The 20,744-nt window shown below is 42.7% G+C and overlaps 1 protein-coding gene across 5 annotated transcripts in view; it reads right to left on the reverse strand.

Annotated features, from left to right (window-relative positions):
• Positions 1–20,744, reverse strand: part of Tps1 (Trehalose-6-phosphate synthase 1) — a 48,638-nt gene that overhangs the window by 23,271 nt on the left and 4,623 nt on the right. For all 5 annotated transcript variants that reach the window (XM_076808759.1, XM_076808758.1, XM_076808756.1 and 2 more), the window contains exons 2-3: positions 18,478–18,580; positions 4,660–4,816 (exon numbers count right to left, since the gene is read on the reverse strand). In XM_076808759.1, the coding sequence (XP_076664874.1) occupies positions 4,660–4,816; positions 18,478–18,554 (234 nt within the window). In that variant the 5' untranslated portion in view covers positions 18,555–18,580. The remainder of the gene's footprint in view (positions 1–4,659; positions 4,817–18,477; positions 18,581–20,744) is intronic.

Genomic DNA, 20,744 nt, shown 5'->3' on the forward strand with positions numbered 1-20,744 from the left:
GTTCAGCATTTCTATCTACAATTCGAGCGAAAACGGAATTAGCTTCCAAGCTTGATACAATCCAGACGCTGGAGAATGGAGCAACTTCGGTGATTCAAACAATTTTGGTGCTCAATATCACGTAAGCTAGTTTAAAATTCGTTCAATCCCATCAGCCTAAGATTGGCTCAATTTCATCAGCATTCCTACCTACAGTTCAAGGGAAACTGCGATTACCTCGCAACATCGAGTAAAAGAACAATTCTATGTATAACAGTAAAAAGATTGTAGAATAATCTGAGTCGCTCGGTAAATATCGTTTATCCAGTTCGATGATAACTTCTACCTGCAACTCCAACGTAATTACAATCAACTCGCGCTATCCAACAGAATAAAAAGTTGGATGTTTAAAACCTTCAAAACCCGAAGTTGCAAAATAGAAATTAGAAACCTAAAATAATTCTAAGCATCCGATCGATAATCCTCCGTTCAGTAATCCCACCGAAATTGCGGTAAGGTGGCCACCTCGAACCAAACTTATCCTCCCGAAACTCGAAAATGGAAACTGTCCAGCGAATGAACTTCGTTCAGAATCTCGCCAAACTAAGCGTTCTCGATTCGAACTATCTTTGCTACCTTTCGTTTCCGAAATTTCGTTTGCTTTCGGCGCGCGCAGTTAATTTCGGATCATTAGCGACGAAGCGAACTTACGACGCGCCATTAACCGTGTTACTTATTGTAATATGCTTGGAGAAAATGTTATCGATATTCACCGCTAGCGTTCCGAAGTCTGCCATTACGTAATGCACCCCAGCTGCAGCGTACACTCTATTTAATAGGGCGAGTTACGAGCTAGAATCCTGCACGAGCATGGAAAGCAGAGCGGAAGGATTTGTTAAATTTCATTGGGTCGCTTGTTAAGAATAATTACTGTGTCGTCACAATGCTTGCCGAAAAACTCGTTTCCTCACGATACGAAGTCGGCTGCGACTTTTGCACCCGCAGCGAGAGTCCGAGCGATGCTTCTGAACAGATACGGAGGGTGGGCAAACAAAGTTATCAATAATCGGTGGAGTGAGAAAGCACGCGGTCAATAGTCGTGGAAACAAGTGTAATCGGTATCGGGCCACTCGATAATCGCTTTGTTTTTGAAGGATCTTATTGTCAAACAGGGTGAAATGCGGAGAGCAAAAAAAATTGATCAGAATGGGTGGGACCTGTATCCCCTTTTTTTATTTCGAAGAATATACTTCTGGCTAGGGGGGGGGGAAACCAGAAAGAAATAAAAAATGATATTTATTTTAGAAAATAACGACACTTGAAGTTTGAGATCACTTTTTCCCTATAGTTTTCATCCTTTCAATCAGTCGTGATGGAATATTTTTCGGTAACGTGATCTCGATGGAACATTACTTGCCTTGCGGAAAAAGAGTGACTCAGAATAAGCTATCAATGCCAAGGTCGACATACACGCCGCGATATCAAGTTCACGAAGTGTCGCGTGGGTGTTGCGCGACAAACGTCGTCACCGTTCGTGCGACAAACGTCGTCACCGTTCATGCGACAAGATCGTGGCAACGTTTCCCTGTATTTGACATACTTCGCCCATTGTTTATCTCGAACCGTGACATGGAATAATTGCACTGCACGATAATTCCGTGAAACGTTTCACAAACATTTCTCCCTGTGATAATCGATAATACCGTTGATTGGCGAACGTACGAGCAATTAGAAGATTGGGATCAGCCCTTAACACGAATGGAAAATTCTCCTGCCACGCTTGGATCGTCTAGTTTCTATACGTAATAAAGAATTAATTTATTTATGAAACTAATTTCTGTATTCACGCGATTACTGTGTAGTATTTGCTTTATTCTTGTTGAAGTAATAATTATTTACACTCTGGGCTCTAATCTACCCTGAGTTAATCTATCTAGCAATTTTTTGGAGTACTCGTTGCTATATACCTGTGATCGTTGTCTATTTCTTAGAATTAAGCTGTGGCAGGCTTTAGTTTCTGAAATTTTCCAATCAACCAACTGATTGGCTTATCTGATTTATTCAATTGCTTGGTAGAGGTGGAAGATGAATGGAGGATGAAATAGTAGTTATTGGATTGTATTGCATATGGATAAATGGCAATGTTACGGTAAAGCAACAAGAAATATTGCAAGTTGGGTAAACAGTGGTATCTCGTCTATATTTATTTCACCTGGCACGAATCCATTCGTACATATTCAAGCCACTGCCAAATTGTCTGCATGAAAGACTTGTCACAGCCATCCGTTCACCACTTCAGCAGTTTCTCAAAGATTATTACACAACTTAACCACAAGTCTCCAAAAATTAAGACGATGAGTATCCAAAGTGTACGCTATTTCACACTAAATAATAACAAACTCCCCAAAATAATATCTGACAAGCAACAAATGAATTTCATCTACTAAATCTTAATTTCAATTTCGGCAGCCGAGTTTCAATTTTCATTTTAATAAACGTTCCTCAATTCTCAGTACAGCCTTGCATAAATACCTCGCAAAATATTGAACTCCTTATTCGAGTGAGCGATTTTTCAATTACTTTGTCCACCGTCTAGGTATACTGGAAAATATCGTGGAAAGTGTGTCGCGAAATAGAAAAACTCTAAACTGCAAATATCGAAGGACATTTCCCACTTTTTCCCACAACAAAGTCGCGGAGGTCTGGGTACAGCGTCCCCCATTTTCCGAGGATTAAAGCTCGGGAAAAGTTCGCAAAATCGATGAAAGCTTGGTGATGTAAATGACCGGGGGTGGGCGTGGAAAGATTTCCGCGTGTGGCGGAATTCGATATTAATTAAAACCGAGGGGGAACGGAATCTGCCAGCGAATAAGGGTGTTGGATATTATAAAATACCTTTACGATGTCAATCGAGAAGATCTCGTCGCGTGGGCGTGCACACGGGGAATTATATTTAGAGGATTCCACAGCGCGTACTCCGGATTCGCGGTGCGAAAATAAACGAGTCCGCTCGGCACGGGATTTTCGTGGATTTTAATGTTTACACGCGAAAGGGGAAACGGACTTTGCAATTATTCCATTGAAGCGTGAAATTCCCATGATTATAAAACGAACGGCTGTTGTTTACTCAGATGTGTTTGTAGTGGCGTGACAGTACTCGCCTTTGGCCTAGCGATTTGATTGAAATTTTGTGTGGGCTTGGTGCGCACAGTACATACTACTGCCGCAGTACAATGTGAATTATTAATTACAGTATTAATTAAAGACGAAAACAATATTATGGGAGTGCGAAATTAGTACAAATGCAATTGTTACTTACATTTACTTATTTTATATTTTCTTAATACAGTTTTCCTCATTAAATAAGGAAACAAATCATTGCTATTTTCAAAATGAAAATCTACCAACTCTTCCAACCCTTAAAATATTAATAATATTAATTCTTCGACCTATGCTTTTTAACTACAGTATATATAATAGAATAATCAAAATCCTCTCCCATCTTGTACAATATTGTAAATTTATAAGATCTACGTAGACTTTCGTGACTGACAGTAGCCACGGAGGATATTCCACGATCTTGACATTTTCACGTATAGGTACCTCCCATCGTCAACGACGCCGCCACGACGACCAACATTTGTGCAGCAGTCGAATATTTATTTCGAAGCATTAAGGTATATACATAAAATTACTGATGGGTCTCATCCATTAATCAATAGCATTTCCACGATATTACGCGCGTGGATAAGAATATCTAATAAGCTCCGCGCATTGTCGTCAGCTGTCGCGAAATAATAAGCGAAAAGATAAGTGTAACCCAGAGATCAAAGATATACAAACCGGCTTGTTCCTATTATGTTTAAATCGCCTTCCTATTCATCAACCGATTTAGATCCGTCATGGGGCATTAGTTTGATAACAGACGAAACATGATCTTTGGACATTTAGTCACAGAAGTCTACATACACTAATCTGCGTCAGAATACACCCAGCAGGGTTATCGAAACTATTGTGTTCTTTACAGCATTTCAAATTTATGGGCTTTACAGTGGTCGTCAAAAGAAAGTTTAACGCATATTTCTAATGGCCTGCACAACAAACTTAGTATATTAACAATAAGATTTACGTAATGTATTGATATCACTGGTCTATTCTGGACAACCCCTATCGTATGAGACATCAATTTTAAGATACAATTTTTCCTAATGGAAGTATCTTCTTTCTGTTACCGTTCATAGTTTAAACGTTTTGAAAACTTCGTGAAGGCAAACAGAAACTTTGCTACCAGAGAATTTGAAAACGAAATAACGAAATTAAGAATGCCTTTTAGTAAGAGGACCATGGTGACCTACTTAACCCAGAACCTTTTGAACCAAAAAAGTATTTCTTTTTTAAAGAAAGTGTTTCTTTTTTAAATAGCATATCTTTTTTAACAAACATATCTTTTTTAAAAAGCATTTCTTTTTTAAAAAATATTTCTTTTTCAAATAGCATTTCTTTTTTTAAAAATATTTCTCTTTTAAAAAATATTTCATCAATGCAAATGATGAAATATGCGACGAGTATCCTTGGATTCCATATCTCTCCACAATGTTTCATTGAAGTATATGCACAGAATTTGATATACTTACTCGCTGGTGAGAACAATGACTTCAATAATAGGAGAAAGAAGCATACCTTGCGGGACAGTAGACCAGCTGTCGGTGTGCGATCGTTGGGATCGGACTCTGGAATCGGCTCGTTCCGGTCCTCCATGTGCATCCCTGGCCATCCCACCCACACTCCATTTCCGCTAATAACCACCGGTGCTACAGCAGTCACAAGGCCTCCAGCGCTGGAAAGGAACACACGTGAGAGTTACCAGAGGGAAAAGGCTCGATAGGGGATACAAGGGTGCGAAGATAGAGCACGTGGGCTCTATCGTAGAGCCGTTGGGGTGCACGCGTCGAAAATATTAATACAGAAAGCCCTTTCATCGAGGTACAAGCAGATCAATATTCTCGGAGCTTCTTCGTGTCTTTGTCTCTTTTGAATGTCACGAAGAATATTTCGCCACGATTTTTGGAACTCGATTGAATGACGTTCAATTTCACTGGCAGAAGGGTGTTGCGATGAAAGGGTGTTGCGGTGAAAGCGATTAGCTATCAGTAACTAATATCCCAGAAGTCACTGATATTCATCAACCCCGACATTTCAAATCTGATTCCACCCGGAAGAAAAATTCCGGAGGCCATGGTCCCTCTTTGTCAAGCGAGCACACAAAGCTCTACAAATAACGCAGCAGAAAGTCGTTATTTAGTGAGCTGAATAAAATCGAGGCGCGATCGAAGAATTCTGGCTGTTTCCGCCTTTAACCGACCGCCTATCGTCCACACAATAACATTAAAGATAGCGACTATGAAAAAAAAAAAACACCCCGTACGTAAATATAAAAGTCCACCGAGTCCCCGTCACCGGCGTATCGGTTGATAAGACGGGGATAATACTGAAAGACGTATTCGATCAGCTCTGCAACTGCTTGCTGAGGCATAGACCAACTATATTTACATAATGACAAATACATGATCGGTGATCGCTCAAACAAGTCGCGGATCCCGTTTTATATACCATCGATCTTGTAACTGTGTAATTTTTAACTAGCCTCCTTCTATTTTAGTGCACGATGTCCGTGAACCACGTTCAAATCTATGCAGACCTTTGGTCATCGGTTTTTATTGCTCATTTGGTATTTGATATTGATGTGCTTCCACGGCTAATCTTGTTTATTCTGCCGCGACTAATTGAGAACCTCGCAGCAAGAGGGGTGCAGCTTCATTTTTTACAGTTTTCGAGTTATGACGCGTGTAATATACGTAAAAAGAAATCCACATCGTGTGATGCAAATCCGATAACAAATGAGCGATTTATTGCAAATTTTGAACCCGCACCCATTACCCTGCTGCGAGTCAGGGGCAGCTCCAGATTTGAAAAAATTCCCCAAAAATAGAAATAAGAACTTATTAATTCGATAACTACTGCTTACGATGTGTGAAAATATATGTTTTTCAATTAGTGTTCTCTTGTCGATGTTAAGTCAAAGTAATAATTTTATAAACAGTTGCTTATAATTTACTGGAAGTTGGTAAAGATGGAGCTGCAAGTTCCTCAATTATGTAACGTCGTGTTTTATAATTTGTGAAAATTTGAAAGTGGTAACTTAGGTACAGCATTTGATATTGTAACACGTATGTCTCTTGTGAGCCAAAGTTGGGAGTCTCTGATACAGTATCGTATGTTTATGAAAGATGAGACATTAACGCGTTTCCACGTTGGAAATTCTATTTTTTTTTTTTTAGAAAAGTAGACTGAGATGTTGAATTATAGAAAAATAGTGGTTGCGTTATATTCTTCATAATTCCAGCTTCTCCGCGTTGTGTTTTAATTTCGACGCTGAATCGAGAAATACCATTTGCCTTTGAACGAAAGCCACTTCCTGTAAATATCGGACCGCGTTGACGCGGCATTAGGTTTTCTTAGGATCTGAAGGATGGATGTCCACGCGTCTTACAGGTATCAGTGTGTACGCCGCATTCTTTCGTCAAACAAAGTCGATGGTCTCTGACGCGCGACTGTATACATACTACGCATATTTATGAGAAACAGCTGATCGCCTTTGACGTACTACTACATTCTTCCGTAATCCACCGTTAAGACCGTAAACTGCGAACGCGTCCTTGGCGGAAACTGGCTAAATAACAAGTATTAATACCAAAGTCAAACATAGACGTCGGAGACTTAAAAATGCAAATAAGACGGCCATCGTCGACTGTTCCTACTGCTCTTGAAAACAACACAAAGAAACATTTGCAACCTATTTACCACTCGCTAATCCTACGCACCTGCGCGACACACCTTGCTATTAAGCGAATGCAGGGGCTTTGTTTTTTTAAAGGAAAGCATACGTAAGAAATATTGAAAAATTTTGAAAAAAAGGCAGGGTAAGATTTTAGGGAATTAACCCCCTATAACATCATGAAACTTTGTATAATAGTAACATACACTATCTGTATTTTATATCAGATGTACTGCTTGTACAAATATTCCACATTCAACTATATTGTAACATGGAAATCACAGACCCTTATTTTATAATAATATGATTTGCTAAATGGAACTCAAGTGCGTCTGTTAATTCATACGCAATATTTAACGTCCATCAAAGGCGTAGATTTTTTTGTAATAGAGGGTTAAAACCAGTGACGCACCCAGAGAGGGGCATCCCAAAGAAGGGGCTTTGTAACGCGAAAAGAAACCTGGATTTCATTGTTTAAATACATTTTTTTAATCACCTCATGAATTTGATTGAATGTACATTAGATGAAATTGCGTTAAATACAATTTCCTAAAATATTTTTATCAGTTCAACTTGATATCGTTTCCTCCACAATTGGCACGAGGGTGTGAAAAAAAGAAACTGGCATTTTCGGGGGAAGAGTTATCTTATCTTTTCTGCAAAATTGCTGGCAAGGATGTATTTATTTAGTAAAATAGAAACATAAAAAAGGGTTGTAATTTTCTAACGTTTTTTCTAAAATTTAGTGTGTCGTGAGAGATACACATAGTGTGCACGATTTTATCGCACCAATTTTCACGACGATATCTGCTGGAAACTAATTAAAATATCGTTCAGGAGTCCCCGAGCGTTTACTTTGTACACACACGATGCTCGTAGTTCTCTTTGAACAAAATTTTCCTGACGATTGCTCGGAAACATCTGACCGACTTAAGGGGGAACACCACTGCGACGGACGGAAAAGTAAACCATGTCTAAGAATTTTTTTCAGCAATAATTTACAGTTTTCATAGAAAATTTTTATTACCTACCTTTAGTACGCGGTCTTAACAGACTATACAAAAAAATAAATGGAAAAATATGCACACATTTTAATATATTAATTAATTTTCTAGACCCCCCCACGCGAGCTGATCGAATGTGTAACTATAGAACAGCAGGTCAGAAATCAAATTTCATTTTTTTTTCTATAAACTACATGAGTGTAGTTTGCGTTGTACATACGGATTCTTTGATTGGAAACAAATTTGTTGAAATGCTCGAAAAACTGTCCATCTTATTCGCGGATTTTCGAAACCTTTCTTCTACAGCGCACCATTTTTACAAAAATAATTTGTTCAAGAAATCGGTACGTGCAACGGAAACTACACTCATATAGTTTATAAAAAAAAAATGAAATTTGATTTCGGACCTGCTGTTCCATAGTAGCACATTCGATCAGCTCGCGTGTGGGGGTGTAGAAGATTAATTAATATATTAAAATTTATGCATGTTTTTCTATTTATTTTTTTTGTATAGTCTCTTAAGACAGCATACTAAATGCAGGTAATAAAAATATTCTATGAAAACTGTAAATTATTCCTGAAAAAAAATTCTTAAAAATAACTGACTTTTTGGGCCGCTCAGTGGTGTTCCCCCTTAAAGGAGCATGTTTCAAAACCTTGCGCCCCCTCAAAGTGTTAATGTACGGAGACATTATTGCTCTCCCCTAAAACATTTGATACACTCTATCGTATAGCAATCACATAGAGAAGTGATGGCTATACGAGGATGAACGTACATGCGTTTCCTAGGCACACGTGCTCGACGAAACTCAGGCGGATGCGTGGCCGTGTGGTGCCGTGACATTTCTGGAGTGCCTGCGATCTAACGCGACCTTTAACCTCGACCCACATACGCATACAGTCACTCGGTGCATCGTCGTGCCCGTCAATGAGACAGAGACTGGCTAGCACTCGGCTGCTTCATTGGCAAGCAATAATTATAAATATATGGCCGAATTTGGCCGCCATTCAGCGCGAGGAACAGACGCGAGGCACTTTCCACGTGGGGAATGGGTCAAACTGAACGACTTTACTGGCGCAATTAATCCTATATGCACTAATAAATATATCGATACCGTCCGTCATGTGACATGTGTGCTAACATAATAACTATTGACATCATTCTGCATATTGGAGGGTTTAAAAGCAAATCAGTGTAAGCCCATTAGCATTAAAACCGAGATTTACATTGTCTGTCCTCTGAATCATTTTTCCTAGCAATTCCGTGGTCAATATAAGTACCGCTATGTATTGTTTACGTATGAAAATAGTGACTTAATTGATTTATCAACTGAAAGTTTAACAATAATCAGATTTTTAACTAGGTACGTAACTCATTCTCAGGGAATGTTGGATCTACAGTGATTGGCTTTTGAACCCTCCATATGAACAGTGTCGGACAAAAATCCTGAGCCACCATTTAAAACAGAATAAATTTTTAAAAGTTGGTCCAAACGAGTTGAAATTTTTCGTGAAGCTAGAAGGATTAGTTTACTAGTTAGGTGATGTTTTTCGTAGTTTTAGAAAGAAAATGTGACCCTGTGACACCCAAATATTGGCTCGCGAGAAGCGACAAACCCATGAGGGATGGCAACCTAGCCGTGGACGACGAGGACAATTTGGCCCGTGCAGCCTTTTTTCGACAGACGCTCAGACCCAACGGAGTCTGATAAAATAGGGGACCGTTCCAGGATATTAACTCCGCGCCATTCGAGGTTAGAGCGATATCGAAGGCTGTGTATACGAACCACTCGTCGGGAACGATATCTGCAACGACACGGAAACGTTTAATGCGTGCTATTATTATCACTGGACACTCGGATGCGATCTATTTCAAGAGCGCCGCGTCTCCAGCGTGATGCACCTAGGTGCACGCGTGTCGGCCCGAGAGAACACAGCCGGGTGTCGTTGTTCACGCGCGCTGACCGCTGAGATCGCGCTGCGAAAAAAGTCACCACCCACGCGGCGGCTTTCGTCGCTGCAGGATCATCGAACAGGAACAGCGGGAAGTAGAGCTTGCCTATTTCTGGAAGCTCATTGGTTTCTTTTAGGGTTGACATTCTCGTCGAAGGAAAGGCGACCTTCGATGTGTAGGTGGAAGACTGGCGGCGGAAGGGGTGGTAATATGCACCACTTTTTTGTTTTAGAGAAAATAATTCATTTCAAATGTGCGTATTGCAATCAATAATCGTCGGTAGTGTTAGCCAACGTGTCTCTTATCGTGTATTAACTTAAAATAGGTCAAATAAAAATAGATGATCTTTAGGAATTAATTAAAGGAAAATTACTTCATATAATTTAATAGGATTTTTTGCAAAATAAACCTTTCCAATTTCATTCGTGCAAAATTTATCAGGTTTTAGAGAGCAATTGTACAAAATTTGGTCCAGATCGATCGAAGGGTTTAGGAGTTAATAGGGAATATACAGACATAAGAGGGGGTGGACTTTAGGGGTGGGTTGGGGAGACCCCACAGTATTTTTTCTAGATATATGTCAAAGAATAGTGCGTAGCTGATGAAGGGGTATTGCATTGGAGCTTTCGAATAGTAGTGATTTGAATAGTAGTAATTTGAATAAGTATGTTAAATAGCTTAAATGGTCTATAGGCTCTAGGGACTTAATTTAATTATAGATAGAAAAATTGATTTGTCAGTGTATGTGTGTGTGGGTGTGTAAGAGTACTATGTTAGGGATGACGGAAAGGAAATATTTTACGAGATATGTTATAGTTGATATCGGAGCCATCAAGTATTCAAATACTCAACAGGAACTGTCGACATGTTTGCTACATCCGTGTTTAAGATTTACTGCCAGGTACTTGCATGCTGATTACACTTCCCGCTAATTAACCGTACGATGCAGTTTGTAACTGTATTGGATCTCGAGTGACATTATCATTATTATCAAATTACCAGTGTGCAATCGAGCTATCTTTGGGACCAAAGCATCCAGCAGCCTATTACTTCTCGACCTCCCTACTTCAATTGATTTGTGTAACAGAAAATATATCGGATTCCCTTCAGAGGCCTTATAGCACCTAATAAATATGGTCAGAACCGTACACCATCTGTCTCTGCTAATTGCTTCCATCTTCACTTATTATTAGATAATAACTATAAGTTTTTTCAAATTCCTAGAATCGCTCCATGCAGTGTTCCAGAGCTTTTACACTATTAGAACCTTCACTGAACAAGAAGCTGACTCAAATATTATCAACTTTCACGTCCAAAATTTAACACCTGATCTCACATAGCACTTTAAATATTCTAAGTGCCTTCCTGCAAATTCATAATTCTGACTTATACCTTGCCCACCCACTAAAGAAATAATCCCTTAACTATTCTACACGATCTATTTCTCAATATCTCTCATATTACAGAATGAGTAACTTATTACAATCACCTTACACCACCCTTGCACTACTTTGCTGCACTGAAAGTACCTTTTACACCCTTCACTAAACAGCGAGATAACTAAAGTAGAAGATCCTCTAATCCTTTCAACCCTACACCACCTCTGTTTTCACCCAATAGTCTTTTCATCTCTTTAACCCACCTACGTCCTTCGGGTCTTCCCCGACCCAATGGTGTTTTCAATTCTTTAGCTCTACTACGTCCCTCGGCTCTTTCCTAACCCACTCGTGTTCTCGTTTCTTTAACCCACCTACTTCCCTTGGTGCTTTCCCAACCCGCCCACGTTTCTCCGAGAATGTTTGCAACTGCGAGAGCAATATAATTAGAGACTATATAACAGCACTGTTCCTCGTTCTTTGACATCACGTTAAATCTATAGCGGAGCCGAAGGTCGCAGCAGGGTTAAGCAACATAATGCTCCCGATCTAACATCGATCTCCCACATGTTAACGTCGCCTCGAGTTACGAAGGCATCAGTTCCCAGCAGCCACCGTGCGCAATGTGCATCGCGCGTACGCGACACCGACGCATCCAATTTCGTTCGGCAATCAATGCCGCACGCCGACGAGCATCGTGTTTTTCCACGACACTTACTGTACCCCCGCCGCAAAGCCGGGCTACGACAACCGCGGCAATATATTAAACCGAGAGCGCACGTAACGAGCGACGCGGAAACACGCGGGAAGCACGTGGCACTCGCGCAGCACCTAATGAATGAATATCGTATCTCTCCGCGCGAGACAGGTCCCTTATCACCGCAGCCAGCGAAATCCGTTTAAGCGCGCCTGCCGCATCAAACGTATCAGGGCAAGGGTTTCAATTTCAAACAATACGAAGAAGACAGTGACGAACGAGACTTAGAAGTACAGTGTTGTCTCTCAAATTGCACGCGTTTTCAGATCCTCTATACGCGTGAAGCTATCCCCGCTACTTCTGTAGTCGCCGCACAGTGGAAACACCGAGAATCAATTAATTTTCTTCGACTGAGCGACAGAATTTGGGTATCGCATATCAATGAAAAACCCGAAGAAGCCGAACGAAAAAATAACTGCGCGTCGTTCCATACCAGTCGAGCGCTCAAGGAGGAATCAAAGCAAGCCGAATAGGCTACTCGTCTCTCAAATTGCGTGCGCCCGGCCCCGACGCTCGCGTATATAGAGAGACAGAACTGTATATTAATTCTCATCCGCCCCTGAGTTTCCCAATTTAATTTGCCCCTTGGTGTCAAATTTACACAATGGTAAAAAATCAATATAATGAAAAAGATAAATAGACGATCTTGCTAGATACTGATAAGCACAGGCGCTAAATCAGTTGTCGGATTCCAATGTCTTCAAGGAAGGTGAGGCACATTGTTGAAAATATCCGGATCGGTGAGCATCTGTTTCAGGTCGGTGCCAATTTTTCGTTGATTTCGATTTATTGTGTACATGGCGCATTCCGCCAGTATGTGCTGGATGGAGACCGGTACTTTGCAGACATCACATTCTACTGGTTCGTTCTTTGTAATGAGATGGGAGTGGGTCAAGTGAGTGTGGCCGATTCTCAGTCGAGTGAGCGTCGCTTCGTCTCTCCGATTTTCTAACCAGATTCCATTTCTTTCAGAGATATCCTTCCTGATCAGGTGCAGTTTGGTGGTTTTGCCCGTTTTAGGGCCTTAACTGCGATACGAATCGAGGCTTTACGATCGTTGTGATACACAGGGGTAGAAACTTCAGGCACTGGTAACTAGTAAACATTCTGACTTGGCTAGGGAATCAGCATCTTCGTTTCCTTCGATGCCCACGTGAGACGGTGTCCAGATCAAAATAATCTCTTTGCCCCGATTTTACAGATTAAAGAGTGACCCCTTAATTGCTCCTGCGCGAAAACACGGAAGGCAGCAACGTAGAATTGCCAAAAGTGAGCATTCAACGAAGTGCGTTCAAAGTTAAGAAAAATCGTAAATTTTGAGACGCGCTTATTAAAATTTCACTCGCCGTACCGCGGAAGTCCCTCGCCGCCGACATCGATCTCCACCGATAAATAATCACGAAACGGCACGACCGTGGATCCACGTGGAAACTCCATTGGGATCTTCGTATCGCGCTTCGTCACGTGTCGTTATCACCGAACGCGATTCCTGCGCATTTAAAAGACGCTCGCCCACAGATAAGGATATTTAAACAACCCCTGCATCCCCGATGTCGTTCGGAGAGCATAGATAGAATTGTTGTTCCCTGGGCGACCGATACCGCTTTATCGCGGATGCAACTTGTTTATCGTCGCGCGGCGACACTTTTCTTATTTCCATCCCGGCTTGTTTACCAATGCTCGTGGATCTCGTTCGGCTGCATCCGTCGCGGATACACCGATGACCGTGTGAAATAAAACACACCGAGGGAGAAGGGGGGAGGGACTTTTAAACGAGCGCCCCTCGTTCGAATCGCGGGGCGATTATCTTCGGTGTCTGTTTACGGAGCACGGTCTTCGATCATGTTTCTCGAGTGATCAAACGTTCCTGTACCCTCGATATATGCGCGAGGATCCGGGGAGGGGGGCACGTGCACTCTCAGCAGTATTCCTATTTTTGCAACGGAGTTTATATTCCGCGAAGGCGATTAGATTAACAACCCCCAGTATACTTGAAGAGGAACTGGCACATTACGCGTCTTATTTTCTACTTTCTACCGGCCGTGATTGCGAGCCGCGGTCCCTTTTATCTCCCCCCTCCGACCGGCCGGATCGATTGGTTTCAATTAACGGTCACGCAGAGCTTCTATTTTCTGTCTTAGCGAAACGACAGTTTTATTTACCGAACGCTCGGTATCAACGGACGATACCGTGATTCACGTAAATAAACAGATAAGATTTCTACTTATGTCACCGCGGCGACAGATAAACTGGCCCCGTATCCGGAAAGAGCGCGCACGGCAGACAGGGACAGCGGTGATCCTATCGCGAGCTGTACGCGGCGCTCCCGAATTTCGACCGGCCGCGCGTGCTTGTCACACCCGCGATTAATCCGCGCTTATCGAGGCTGAGCTGGTGGGGCCACGCGAAAAGCAAGAATGTAAACAAACCTGGCCCGTGGAGGGGCAGATTCTTTCGAAATTGGCTATTAATTTTATTGTGCTAGGCTTCGTTTAATAAGGAAGGGGCCATTTAGGAGCTGGAGAGTCTATCTTAAAGCTTTGGGTTAAGCAAATGTGTTTCTGCGTATCCTCGCGGTCGATATTTTTTCCAAAGCGCTGGAGAATTGCTTGGGGGCCTTTGAATGATGAGAAGGGGGCGTTAAGGGGTTATTTTTCAAATTATTGCGGATGCTTAAGCTTCGCAACGATTAGTGAGCCTGCTTTTATATTATAAGGCGACCGTTCGTCCCCGATTTCCGAGGACGAGGACGATTCTGTGTCCTCAATTCTGAACTTAAGGTAATCATTTGTTCCTGATTTTTAACCCACCTGTGATTTTTAAACACAGCAGTCCCTGACGCATTCTTGACTATTATAAGAACTCGAAATAAAGATTATAAAATAGCTGAGTTTCAATCGTAGAAGTTCATTACTATATGAGATTAGAAAATTGAATATAATATGTTGAAACTATACTACCTATAACAGAGAAATAAATAATACGATGTAATAAGTTATCTCATACTTTTTACAGTTTTCGTAATTTACTTTTTCAGTTAATAAACCATTCTTTTGTGTCAGGGTTTTGTTTTAATTTTTAATTTAATTTATTTCTAGATAATAGTCCCCGATTCTGTATTACAAAATAATCAATATGAAACCGAAGCCACGAGTTTGCTATTAAAATTCTACTAATTTGGCAAAAGTGTGGCCGAGTCTACGAGGAGTAGATGTGGTCCTTAAAAAAAAATATCTCATATCCACGGAAACCCCAAGAAAAAAATAGTCACCTTATTTCATAAGAACTGCTTTGTTTTCATAAACCCTATCGACCATTCGATTTTTACTTGCAATTGAGGCAGTGAGAGCAACAACGGACTAACCCGAAATTGAGTTAGTAGCAATAACGTATTCCAATAGGCTCTACTAATCATATAAAATAGGGGAAAAAATTATTAATGTGGGTTGGTCCGTTGTCGCTCTCACTGTCTCAATTCTAAAGTACCTACCCTCCAGTGCAACTGATTGCCGCCTGGGCTCTTACCCAAAAGAACCCCCGGGGCCTCAACTTCCAAAAAAAAATTATCATTTCATCCAAACACCATATTCTGTTTTGTTTCCCATAATTTTCATACCACATTTATTTGCAATTCTGTTATGCATACAGGGTGTCCCCGAACATTTGCCACCTGGGCCATTTTCCCTTAAATCCGCCACTGCCACCCTGTTTTATAAGAAAAGTCATCGACCAAATTTAGTCACCTACGACTAACGGAAGCTCGATCATCCGACGCGAATGCAAGCAATAGAGCAAGCCGACGCAAGAATTAAAAAGACAGCATAATTATACGCAATGATATCGATGCTAGCATGACCGGACTATTTTTTGGGATCACAAAATAGCAAGCCACGCGCGTTTCTCGGTAGCATCGAGGCAGAATATCGGCACGGACGTTCTGTATATACGAACGTGTTCTTACGAAAAATTTCGACACCGCCATCGCACCGTATAGCACCGAACTTTTCGACGGAGTGACACACACGATGTGTAATCGCGAACTATTTTTTCGCCGACCATAAATAAACGCGGGTAGCGCAATATCGGCGGGCATCGGTTACTAAGTCACAATTAACAATGACTCTTTTTATCAATCATCGCGGAGTGCCATTTAAACAAAGACCGATAAGGGAAGTAGATTTTTCTGGGTGATCAAACGACCGGGCGTGAATAATTCTGGCGAAGCAAATATCGAATTCTGTTTAATATTGAATGTTAATATTTCATTCTATTTAATAAATAATATTCTTATTAAATGCGTCGCGCACGGGCGCCGAGAGTTATGTAAGCCAATTTTCCTCGTTGCAAAGCATTGAGGCAAGGAACAGCAATGTACGTAAAGGCAACTCAATTTTCTACCTTTATTGACTTAACAGACTAATTCTCAGGGGCTCATTATGCAGCAGAGGGAACTTTACTTCCAACGTAGCTACACGTCGTAGCAAACGGTAAAGTAATACAACAAGAAGATTCTCTAGTTATCTTTAGCTACGCGCGAACAATGGAAAAGTTATTTATTGCAATTAATTGCCCTATCGATGAAATTACTGTATAAATCACTGGAAATGAAACACACAAGCGAGCCACGTGGTACTGAAAGATTAAATCCAAATACCGAGTACCGAATAAATGGTCCTCTAATTATTTTCAACCGTGTGACAGATATTGGCATGCTCAGTCCATCTTGGCGCTGAATCTCAAGTTTCTGGTATTATTGTTGAATATTATTTAAATTTCAGGTCTTCGTAACTTGCAATGGGTTTAAATAAACGTTCATGATCTGCACTTACAGTTGCAGGCTATGTGAGGCATTGAGAGCGAAAACGGACTAACCCAAATTGTAAAAATCCGGGAGATTGTGTCGGAGACACAGTGAATACTCGGCCCTGATGTTCGGTTGTGGAATGAACGAAGTAGACAAAGTTTGAACGATTATATTCAGGTTTGATATTGATATCGAAGGAGCAAGTTTGATAGTAATATTAAAGGATTATTTTATTGATTACTGAAGCTCACTTTCGCGTTCGCAGTTATACTTGCCCAAAGCCAGGCACGTTACAATTCTGTCATTATTTACATACGCGGACCCCATACATAATTGCGGTTACGCACTCGGTCCCGAGGTCATCTCGGTACCGACATCCTTTGTCTACAAGATGCTACGTTGATTTTTTGGATGTTGTTTTTAGATTCGAAGTTATAAGACAAAACATTAACACCCAGTTTTGTCGCGATTTTCGTAACGCTCGACTTTTCGCGCATGCCCTCCCCCAGTACTATTCCGATTTTAAAGGCGTATTCGCGTCAAGTTTTTGTTCCTATTTTATATAGCAATACATTATTGCTATTACCTGAATTTCGCAAAAAATGTGGGTCAGTCCAATTTTGCTCTCAATGCCTCATACAACAAAGAGAATGAACGTGCTTCGATCACAAATTTGTCTAACAAATAGGAGACCCTATTTTGCGAGAAAATCGAGTCGAAAGGTTCGCCCTGCTTACCAATGTAACTTAAAATGTCTTGTATAGAGACTGTTCAAAACGAAATTTTGACGTCAATTTTCTAGCCAACTTTGAAATACTGCTCCACACGCTTTCGATGCATTGTTTCAACGAAATCAGTGACTCGAACTTTATTCACCCCCTCGTTCGCTTCAATTCACTTCATTCAAATCAGTAACAACTTATAAGAGCAATAAATTCAAACAATATTCCACGCGATACTAAGCATGCCACGTGTAAGGGATATTCATTCGTGCACTTCGCTTGCAAAGTCAGGGAGTTAATGAAACAGAGAAAACGAAGAATAAATGAACACCAGCTACGAGACACATAAGTATCCCCTCCGAAAGGGCCCCGGCAACACGTACAGCAGTGGTGAAAAGAGAGCTTAAACTGCGAACGTTAAGAAAAATACGATACTTCCACGGCGAGGAATTATACCTCAAAATTGATATCCCAAAAATGCAGAGATGCTAGAACAGCTGACAAGGGAACTTTACCAACTGGAAGCTTCTGATTTTAACGAGACTTCGCGCGAATGTAGAGCACATTGGAGCGCACAAAGAGGAATTTTCTTTTTGCTGCGTAAATTCACTCTAGAGGGGTGAAATGGGCCCTTAAAGTTATCACTTTTATTCTGGTAACGGTGCGAGATAGAGCGAAGCATTAAACGCAAGAATTGCTCTGTGCTCTGACACTACCGAAGAATAAAGCGGCATTACAGAAACCAAAAAGCGTTTCACCCTCCCGCAGCGAATATCCGCGCGCGCGCGGGCGAAAGAAATAAAATCGCTGCTCGCAAACTCCGACGTGCTCCACATTCACGCGGAGTTTCATTGAAACGAGGATTCTCGAGTTGGCAACGTCTCTTTGTCAGCGATGCCAACGTGATACCTGCAGCTCGGTATGAAATTAGTCTAGCGGGCGTAAAGCTGCGGATGCTGAGCTGCCTGTTTACCGCCACGGTGTTTACAAAACAGAGTAAGGAAATAAGTGAGAATAAATGATCCGCCCGCGGGCGGCGTACTAACCTGGCCTTGCGCTCCAGCTTGCCGGTCACCTCGTTCCTCTTGAGCACGAACGGCAACCTGTTGCTCACCACGATCATGCTCCCGTTGGAGGTGAAGCCCGGTTCTGTAGACATTTTCGACGTGTTCTCTGATCAGCTGTCTGTGGCCTGTGCCGCGGAAACGAGGAGACACCGCGATCGTCGGTCTCGCGCGACCGTCTCTCCTCTTTGTCGGCGCCGCTCGGTAGCGCGGCTCTAGGGACCGCGAGAGCGCGTCACGTGCGATCACGTGCGCGCCTATGCGAAAGTCGAAGGAGAACCGCGAGCCGGCTCCGGCTGGCTAGTCTATCTCTGATCGAGCGCCGCGCGAGCACCGAGCCGTCCGCGTTTACCGCTCGCCTCTTTAACGAGCCGCGCGCGCGTCTTCTCGCCTCTTCCTCGACGGCTGCCGAAGTGCCTTTCGTTCCGCCGCGGGCCTCCGATGGGGGGCGAACCGCCGTGGCGCGGGGATGCGTGCCCTTTCGCCTGGTCGCGGGGGCGGTTCGCAGCGCCCAGGAACGAACGGAGAGCCGGAATAACGGGGACGTGGACGTGAGAGAGCAAACGCGGAGTGCCGAGATTGAAACAGAACAGAGGTACGAGAATGAGGAGGCGGAGGATAGAGGAGTATAGAGTGCAACGGTGGTTTTGATTGGGATGATGGAAATTAGAGAGCGAGAGAGTGAGAGAGAGAGAAAGAGAGAGAGAGAAGGAGAAGGAGAAAGAGAGAGAGAGAGAGAGGTGGTGTTGATTGTTCGGTGTTTGAGTGTGCCGCGGTGCGTGGCCGAAGTAGCACTGAAGTAACGACGCGGCGTTCCCCTGAGTTTATTCGAGTTAGCCGTGGCTAGGAATTGGTCCAAAGTACGCTCTCTCTCTCTCTCTGCTACCGTATCAATGACGGGGCCGCGACCTTTTCGCCACCCGGCGGCTAGGTTTACTCCTCGTGCACGGTATCACTATCGCCGCCACCACCACCGCCGCCGCTACCACCACCCTCGTCACCACGTAAACAGAAGCCGCTGTCACGTTCGCCTTCCTCCCTCGTGCGCGCCGGTTCCCCTCCACGCGCCTTTGCCTTGTCCTCCCGCGTTTACATCGTCGCGTGTCACGACAGGCGATCAGGGTTATCTGTCTCCCCACCCACCCCGCCCCTACCCTCTTCTTCTTCTCCTCCTCCCACCCGCCTGCCCCCCCCCCCACCCCTCCTCCCTTCGGTTATCACTCGTAATTCCCGGATAACACGCTAATGGGACAGGCACGTACGCAGTCCGCGTCGCGTCTAGCTGTACACGTTGTACCGGCGCGCTCGACTGTCAACACACACGCGACAGATAACCGGGCCACTATGCCGTGACGCGCGATCGGCGAGCATTTGTTAACTCTTTCGTCCTTCGGCGGCGTTTCGCCGCGAAATCAATCGGTACGGCCGCAAGGTCGCAGGCGAACTCGCGGCAACGACGAGCGGCCTGACCCCTGTGGACCCGGCCGATATTCAGTTCTATCGCGCCTCTCCACGCGGCGATCGTATGGGGAGCGGATGCGCCGGGGTACCCACCACCACCCCCTCGATTGGCCGACAGAGATTGCTCGCGTGGCATGCGGCCCGCGAGCACCATCCCCGTAACAAGATTCTCGGCAGCGAACAACAGGGGAACGGGTTCAGGAAAACAGGGGTTTTTGTATCGCGTAGATTGGGGGGTTGCCCAGAATAGGACGGTGATACTAATATAACAGGGAAGCGTGGTAGTTAGGTTGTTATGCGGACGGGTTACAAGATGAGTTTTTAGCTTTCTTGCGAACACCACTGTGGATGATATTGTTGCTTGGAGCTAGGATGCCAACTTTTTTTCCGGGAAATATAGTACTTCACGGCCAAATGTGATAAAAAATATGATACATCGTGAAGGAATATTGTACTTTTCAGAGGAAAGTGGTAGAAAATAAAACTACATTAAAATAAATGTAATATTTTTTGGGCATTATGCGTTATTAATTAATTAATTGTCTTTAACAAATATGTTAAAGTTTTGATCGCACTGAACGTCCAAATTAACATTTTTTATGAGAGTGGCTCTGTTTCTGTCCTCCCGCCACTACATATTCATTACAGAAAACATCCTCTCTGTTAAAGTTTAATTTCGCAACTTAAAGTTTTGATGTTGCCATAAAATAACGAAATAAGTAAAAATTGTAGAATTTTATGGATGTGTCGGAAATATAGTATTTTTGCGTACTATATATTTTTCTAAC

This window comes from Andrena cerasifolii, chromosome 3 (assembly GCF_050908995.1).
Source record: "Andrena cerasifolii isolate SP2316 chromosome 3, iyAndCera1_principal, whole genome shotgun sequence".
NCBI classification, from domain to species: domain Eukaryota; kingdom Metazoa; phylum Arthropoda; class Insecta; order Hymenoptera; family Andrenidae; genus Andrena; species Andrena cerasifolii.